The sequence below is a fragment of the Candoia aspera genome, chromosome 17 (genome assembly GCF_035149785.1).
Source record: "Candoia aspera isolate rCanAsp1 chromosome 17, rCanAsp1.hap2, whole genome shotgun sequence".
Lineage (NCBI taxonomy): Eukaryota > Metazoa > Chordata > Lepidosauria > Squamata > Boidae > Candoia > Candoia aspera.
The window spans coordinates 1275787-1284216 of NC_086169.1; the positions used below are offsets into that span (position 1 = coordinate 1275787).

Genomic DNA, 8430 nt, shown 5'->3' on the forward strand with positions numbered 1-8430 from the left:
CATAAATGGAAACTCCACATACAGGGGCAGTATATCTCAGAGTAGCTGACAGCGGTGCCTGATTACATTTGGGAGCAGATGATGTTGGACCTTTCCGTTCCTCTGATCCTTGAAAAATGTCTCCCTTTCGGGCCTGGGAAGGGGGCCATCGTCCCGGGCTTTCCCCTAAGTGGCCCCCCGCTTGACCCGCGTCCCCCTGCTCTTTTGGGTCCAGGCGCAAGGCGGCGCGCTCGACGGCCGAGTCCTCTCTCAAGGACGACCCGCTGAGTTCAGACGAAGAGCTCGACAGTGCCTACGGCCCGTCCTCCATCACATCGCTGCTGACGGAAGGAAATCTCCAGACCAGCTCCTGTTAAGGCCCTTCGGCCGCGTCGGGGAAAAACACCTGCGCTTTCCCACGTGGCATTTTTGGATGTCCCAACGGATCCCCCAAAACTCTGCAGAATGAACGGGGGGGGGGGGGCGCCTGCCGACCCCTGCCCCACCGTTTCCACAGTGGTGTCCCCAAAGCAGCCAACTTGTCGATTTAAAAAAAAAAAGTGGAGGAAAGGTTTTTATTTTTGCTTGCTGCAGAAGGAAAAACCAGAGCGAGGTTTGGGAGCTGCGGGGTGTAAAAGAAAAACTGAGTGTTGTTTAGTTCCAACCCCCCTAGATCTGGTTCTCAGGGCATTGCTGAATGATTAAATAACAGAGACAGAGCCTCTTTTTTAAAAACTCTTTCTTGTATAGAGGGCCAATAAATGTGCATATGTTTGGCTGCGTGGAGAGGGGAAACTGATGTGCAATAATACTACAGAACAATCCAGAACGATGAAGGCTGTGTCCTGGGGACCTGCGTGGAACTGAAGTGGATGGCCTTGCCTGTTCAAGTCCATCTGGAAAGAAAGTTTTGGGGTTTCCTCGCTGAATGTTTCCTGCATGGGCTTGGCTTGTGTTCCTGCCCCAGAAATCTCAACCAGGGGTGGCCTTCCAGATGTTTCATCTCCACGGGCTGGAGATCCAGTGGCCTGTAGTTCCACAGCATCTGGAAGACCCCTGGGGCCCACTCCTTTTTTCCTGCTCTGTGCTTCTGTTTTCCGGTTCTTCGTATCAACTCTTTTAAAGGGGTGCCTTTCCAATCTTCTTTCCCAGAAGAAAGAGAAGTTGAGTTTCCATTTACGTGGACATTGGGAGGTCACCAAGACCTTCCCCCTTTCTGTCTTGAGGCGGTGAGCGGTTTCAGCACCCACAGGAGAGTGGGTCCTTCTCTCCCCACTTCCTGGTGTTTTGCCACGGTTAAACAAGCCAGGATCGGAACGAGGACTGTGGATGTTGGCAGAAAGCAGAATGGCTCTAAGAAGGTGGTTGGGCTCCCATCCAGTTCATGCTCGGGTTGGTGGCAAGAAGTGGGTCTGTGCGAAAAACAGATCTAGACTGCAGGGTGTTCTGTACAGACTGCCCCGTTTTATTTCTTCAAAACGGTTGGACTGAAAATGATCTTCATGAAATTGCAACCCTTGGTGCGCCTTTGCAAGAATTCCATCAACGGAGGACTCTAGTTTGTAATGGGCCCAGATGAAGAACACCCCCAGCTGCTTTCCTCAATCTGATACTTGGGATCAGAGGTCCCATCATCTGCCTCAAAGGCCAGAGGCGGATGGGACTTGGAACCAAAATCCGGAGGACACCGGGTTGCAGAAGACGAGGGGGTCGTATCTTCCCAGTTAGAGGGACCAGCTCTGCGTTGTGAAAATAAACCCAATTGTGGCACTGGGGCAGGGTCAACACGGGCTGTGGGTGGTGCTCCGAAAGCCACTGGGTTCAATAACGGCTGTCAGAGAAGGGGAGAGTGGAGGAAAAAATTGTGTGGGCCTGTTTTACAACCCCCTCTTTTAATTGTGGCAGTAAAACTCTCTCAACAGAGCATCTCTGGTGATTTGGGAGGCGGCACCGCAGCCCGGATGCACCTATCAGAGCATATCTTAAACTGACTGTTTTGGAGGTGTTTCCCCATCTCTCCAGTTCGAGAATGACAAGGTTGCAGCAATGAAGTCCCGTGTTTTTCCAGTCCTGGATTGCGTTTTCAGTGACAGATAGTCACTCTCTGCACGTCAACACCTCCTTGGCCTCCCTGTGTTATGTGGATTCTGGTTTGCCATTCCAGTGAGCTGGCAGAGAAGAATTTTGCTAGCTTACAAAACACGGCAGCGTCACCAAATCTTCCCAAGGGCTGCTTCCCCCAGTTTTCTCTCCTGGGACCTCCCTCAGGTTCAGCAAAGTCACCTCTCCAGGCCACGCCTGGCACCAAGAGCTGGCAGAGCAGAGGACACTTTTTCATATGCTTTTCCTGACTGAAACCCAGTTTGCCCAGAATCTGCTTGGAAAGGCAACACCGTTGGCACAGGACGCATCCGTAGCTTGGCGCGGGGACAGAGCTCTGGCTGAGGCCCGGCTAAACACACCCTTTGGCTGAATTGCAGCTTGCGTGGAGGCAAAAATGGGACTTAAAAGACCAAAGAAGGACTGAGACGCCACATCGAGGCTATTCAATTTGCCAGCTTGACGATCACAAGGCCGCCAACGCGGGTCGGCGATGGAGGTAATTCAGACGTTATTTGGAGATGAGCTTGGGAGAAAAAAAAGTTGACTGTTTGAACTTGGAGGAGTTGGCAAGTTGGGCTGAACCCCTGGGGGAAACGGACCCTGCCGTGAAGCCCTCACCCTTCTGAATCCTAAGGCAGGCTGGGGGCTGTGCGAAAGCGCCTTGAGATTTTGCTGAAACGACAGCCCTTCTGCGGTTCTCCCTTTCAAACCCAGTTGCAGGAAGAATACCACCAAGGAGTTAGATCTCCCAGAATGCGCCTTCCTGACGCCCTAACAACGGCCCCAAGGTTTCGGAAGCGAGGCCCGGGTTGTGGTTCAGCCCACGCTCTGAAAACCCCACACTGGCCCCAGGGTTACGGTGAGCTTGCAAAGTGAGCTGACTCTCTTATCTGTGAGTATAAACTCCTGGACCCTTTGCCATGTGCCAACGTGGGTTTTGTTCTGCAGACCTTCAGTGCAAGGCTGGAAAGCGGGTTTCCAGGTGATGCATTCTGGTCCTTCTCGGCAGCAAGGCATCGCTGCTAAAGCAATGCGGGTTTCCTCTGGCATACCCCGTTCAGCGCAACGTTGTGGTTAGACTGCTTGTGGGGTGTTTTGGATCCTAGCTTGACCCCCAAATGTAGGGTTGTTCTGAAGTTACATGGTGGTTTAGTGGGCGAGTTGACCCACAAGTCACAGTTAGCTGACTTGGGAGCACCACTGGCTGTAGGATGTGGCAAGCGTCAGCTGCTTCTTCACGCAGGTCACACGCTTGCCAAATTAACAGAGTCCTTTCTGTCCCCAACTCCTGGGGGGGGTTCAATTTAACCCTGACCCCTTTGAGCTTGGATGAGAATGTCCCTTCGGGCCAGCAGTTCATTTTTAAGGTTAGCAAAGCTTTAAACGCTTGGTCGGCGTGGTCTCCCTTCAGGCCACCTTGATTCATGCCAAGGGTGGTTGCAATAAAACGTTAAGCCATTGCCCAGAACGGTGGGATTCTGGCCCTGCAGACTTCCAGATCGACTGATCCAGTTGATTAAATTTGGAAGAGCAGTCAATAAGCAGGTATTGGTGCTTTCGCCCAAGAATGATAGACGTCTGGAGGTTTCCGTGTTTATATGTGGGCACAACTTGGAATGCTTTCTTTTCTTTTGTTTCTTTTCTTCTTCCTGTTCTTTTTACGGCAATGCCAATCATTTGGGGAGAGGGGAAACCCAATCAAAGCGTTGGGTCAAGATGGTGAGATTTACGATGGAGCTGTACAGTTTTGAATAGCTGCTAATGCAACCTGGGCTGATTTTTGGGACTGGTAATTTTTGATTTCCCTGGAGCTTTATTATTATTTTTTCTTGTCTCGAAATAAAATAAAACAACCCTTGTACGTTGATTTTTAAAATAAAAGAGCTATATTTATCAAGATGCTTGACCATCCGTCCTTCCTCCTGCGGTTGGCTTCATGGAATTGCTGTTGGCTGGATTGTCATTTTCTTTAGTAAAAAAGGACAGCCCGTTGGCTCACCAGGCTTTATTTAAAAAGGGGGTCCTTGTTACCCCCCACCCCACCCCCGAGCCTTCAGACACTGACAAACTTGGTTCAACCTGTCTAAGTTGGCTAGTCAAACATTACACCATCTCTGCTGGTGAAATTAAATTCCGCCCAGTTGTGGAAGAATCCGCTTGGCGCCCTGTGGTCTGTGAAAAGTAGCACCAGGGTTTTGGGGTCGGGGGGTGGAACGTCAACTGCTAATAATGTCCTTGCTTTGATTTTTAGTTTAGGTGCATTGCAAACCTGCCAGGTGGCTTAATGGGCTGGGGGAACCCAATCCAATGTGGCTTCTTCAACAAACCATGGTTAAACGGAGCATGGCCAAGCTTTAGCCGTGGGCCTACCCGGCTGGGGGAGTTGGCCACCTTTATCATAGCTGCAGTTGTAGACAAAGTTAGTCACAGCTCTGAGCATGAAGACCCCTTGGCCACCCCCAGAATTTTATCACCAATCCAGCTTGCTTTGGGGCAAAGCTATGAAGCCAACAAGCTTTGCTCGCCCACAGGTCTTCCGCTGCCACTCCCAAGGCCCACAACCTTTAGGGAAAAGGAGGACCCCACGGAAAACCAAGTCCCTGATTTCCCAGATCCTGATAACAAGAAGGGGAGGAAGACAGTAGCATGTCCCAATTTTTTCTTTCGCCTTTCCCAGCCTGGATAGAACCTCCAGATTGCTTCCTTCCCAATTCGTTCCATGGGTTTTGTAGGCGTTGGGGGATATTGAATGCTGGTTTACTCTTGGCTTGCATGGGGGCCCTTGTGTGGTGTCCAAACCCTGCCCCTTGCAACGGGCATGTGGATGGAGCCTATTTCAGGCGGGTTGCCACTGAACCTTTGCCATGGATCCCCGATGGGATCTAGAGCCGCCACGCGAGGACACGGTGCAGCTGATGTTGCTTGACACCATTTCCCATCCAAGGAGAAGCTGATGTTTATTCCTGTTCCTTGCGGGCTCCCTTCCAGAATGTGTTTTCTTTTTCTTTTCTTTTTGGATGTATCGCCTTCCAAACCTTTCCATACGGCCCTCAGCATCTTTCCAGCAGCTTGCCCATCCGTCCCACGGAGCCCTGCCGCCTTTCCATATTTGGTCCCCTTGCGCTCTCGCATCCGTGCGGCCCTGGGCTTGTGCAAAATGACTCACTTCCCACAAGTATTTTCTGGCTTTAAAGCTGGTTTGGTCCTTGCGATACAAACTCGGTTCCCACCCTGCCCATTTTTCTGGCAAGCCCATTTTATTCCAGCCGCAACCCTTTTCACACACTGGTCGGTTTTTATCGCTCGCAGGTGGCTATTTCGCTCCCCGGCTCCGACTCGCCCCCGTTGGAGAGGCGTTTGCGGTTTCCAGCCAAACACCACAGAGGCTACAAGAAACGTATTGAATTCCTGCTTTCCCAGCCAATTCCTTGGTTACTCTTTTATTTGTGGGCTCTTGGAGCTGAGGTTGCTGGTGTAAAATCCACCATGCTAACAAAAAACAGCTGTTGGGCTGAGTACTCATGGTGCAGGACAAGGAAAGAATGCAGAAGCCCTGCATTTGCGAGGGGTTTCTAATTTGGAAAAGAAAAAAGTTGCATTCACACCCTGAACAAAGCCATCATCAACTCGGCTTTGGCTCAGCTGCTTGTGAGAACGCCGTTGATTAACTGCGTGCCCCAAACTCGGGAACTGCTTTGTCTTTCCATCATTTGGGGCTATTTCAGTGTTCAGTCTGGCTTGTTAATGATGGTTTGTGGGCCGAAGGCATTGTGGGAGCCCAGAATGTTGTGATTCCTTCACAAAACCGACGTCAAGCCATCCCTGTCCTCGGCTGCCCTCCTGACCCACCCTGTGCCTCTGGGGGCGGGCAGAGTTTTTTTTCCCAAACTCTGCTGGGGAAGAAAGGGGTGCCTCGTGTTCAGTGGGGTGGATTGGGGCAGGATGCCCTCAGGGCCCCCCCTCCCATCCCTGCCACTGACTCACAGAATGGCCATGGCCATGCTACCTGTGGCCCCCGTTTCCTTTGAACACAAACAGGTGAGTCATGCTCAACTGCATTCTTTCTCTGGATGCGGCGGTGAACTTTTGGGCAGTGTGTCAGATGCTTCAGATGACACCCTTGCTCTGCGCTCCTCCGGATCCCTCCAGGCAAGTGAGGAGGCATAATTCAGGATCCTCCTCCTTTTCCTCCCTCCGTCTCTAAGCCGCTTATTACGCTGAAACCATCCAACAGGTAATGGGGAGGAACGTCACCGCCCCTTGGGCCGGTTTCCTGTTGGGCCAGTGTCCTTTCCTCCAAAAAAAGAGAGAGAAACTCATTCCTGGGCTTTTACGAAGGAAACACGTGCCCATGCACCCACAAAACGGGAAAACGGCACAGAGAATTCTGAAGGAAACTGGCACCTCGGATTAGAATCCGGAGTCACGCCCAAAGGAATGGGAGAACACAGTGGAGGAGCAACAGCACTCTCTGCCTCTGCCCTTCGAATTAATTGCTGCTTTCAGAGGGGACTGCGACATCCATCAGCCGCAGTGGCCATGAAATGGAACCTCCATGGACAGAGGCAGTGTATCTTCGTGGGTTAGGCCACGAACAAAGGGCTGTTGTCCTCATATCCTCCTCGCAGGCGCTCAAGCCTTGCCCAATTAGCCGTTTCACTGATTAGATCAGTTGCTTCTTTGTTCCAGAACAGTAGCATGATGTAAATTCTGAGCCACGTCGGACAACTTTCTCAGGCAACCCAAACCTGCTGGGTGCGTGATCCTGCCGGTTTCTCCGTCAGGCTGCTGCTAATATCACCCAAGGCCCAAAATCCAAGGCAGCCTGGGTGAATCACAGCTCACTGGGCAGGAACGGCCAGCTTCACCAAGGCAGGAAAAGACATTGGGGATGGTGAGGAGGGTAATAGCTCTTTCACATATTTACACAAGCGTGTGCCGTGTGCGGGTGAGTGTGTAGGACGTGCCGATCACCTCCATGCCAAGTTCAAGAACCAGTGCAGTTTGCGTGCCAGCCCTTGCAATGAAAACTAAACACCGGGTTTGTGTGTGTGTGTTTCTGCAACAACTGCGTACAAAGGCCGGCTGAAAATCATCGTATTTTGTAAAGGAAGACTCAGGAGGCTGAGAAAAAGAAGAGGAAGAAATGATAATAATAGTAATAATTTGCTTTAGCAAATTATCAGAGGAGCTACCGATCAATTCCACACCGCTGATGGGCTCTGCCAATTATCTCCCACTTTTAGAAATCTGAACAGAGCCCTACTCTTTCCTTCTTTCCAGTATTATATTATTTGCAATAATAAAGTGCACAAGTTTTGGAGGGACCGCCTTTGCCTTCTCCTTGTGGGAGCAGAGCCACCTTAGCTAAAAAAAAAAAGCAGTTTGGTAGCGCCTGGGCCGACACGCATGTTTTATTAAAAGCCAGAAGCTTAAAAGCTTTTAATAAAATGTGCGCACCGGCCCAGGTGCTCTGAGGCTCGTTCTGCGTTTTCCTTATCAGAAAGCCTCACCCAAGTTGGGATAAGAAAAAGGCAGGATCTCCTGCTCTCCAGCCCAGTCATCAATCCCTGTGACCCAGCTGAAGCCAGAGGAGGGCTGGTCCAACCATCTGGGGACAAGTTCACATTTCATCTGTTGACGCCGCTTCCTCCTTCCCTCCGCTCTCTCTTTCCCACAGTCTCCAAAACTGTCCAGGGTCCAATTTCCCTGGTGGAGTGGGGGGGGGGGGAGAGGAGCTTCCCCTGTGAGACTTCTGCCTGTCAAGTCCCACCACCTCTTTTGGTCCTATTCAAGGACGGGCCCAGCCGAAGTTCAGACACGCGTCCAACCTGTCCAGCGCCTGGGCCAGGGATGCGAAGGACCCACCTTAGCCTAAAGCTGGAAACATTGGGAGGGATGTGCAGTGGGACCCCCGTGGGCAGAAGTCTACCGTTGCCCCCCCTTGTCTTGACCAACTCTGTTGAGAGGAGAACCCAATGCTGTGTTGGCTTGCAACAGGCCAAGTCGGAGATCCTTCCTGGCACACGAGCGCGCTGTAGTAGTTGTTGTTATTCTTTTATCCCTTCGGGGGCATCTCTGCCCAGTTTGGGGAGACAAACCAGCTGTTCCGGCCTGTGCCAGGGAGCCAGCCGTGCCATGCCGCTGGTCCACGCTGGGTAAACAGGTGCTGGGGGAGGGCAGTCGCTCTCCTGCGGACCGGATGACCTCATTTCTCAGGAACGTAGCAATTACGTTAGACTCAAGAGGAGGGAGGGCAACGGGTGAGGAAGAGGCGCACCTTGACGCGGGATGGAGAAGTGGAGGCAGGACCGGCTCGCCGGCTTTGGAGGCCGAGGGAGAAGATGG

The 8430-nt window shown here is 51.8% G+C and overlaps 1 protein-coding gene across 2 annotated transcripts in view; it reads left to right on the forward strand.

The window, feature by feature from the left end:
* CGN (cingulin) overlaps positions 1–4235 on the forward strand; it is a 30553-nt gene extending 26318 nt beyond the window's left edge. For both annotated transcript variants that reach the window (XM_063317255.1, XM_063317256.1), the window contains exon 21: positions 215–4235. In XM_063317255.1, coding sequence (XP_063173325.1) covers positions 215–356 — 142 coding nt within the window. In that variant the 3' untranslated portion in view covers positions 357–4235. The remainder of the gene's footprint in view (positions 1–214) is intronic.
* The last annotated feature ends 4195 nt before the right edge of the window (positions 4236–8430 follow it).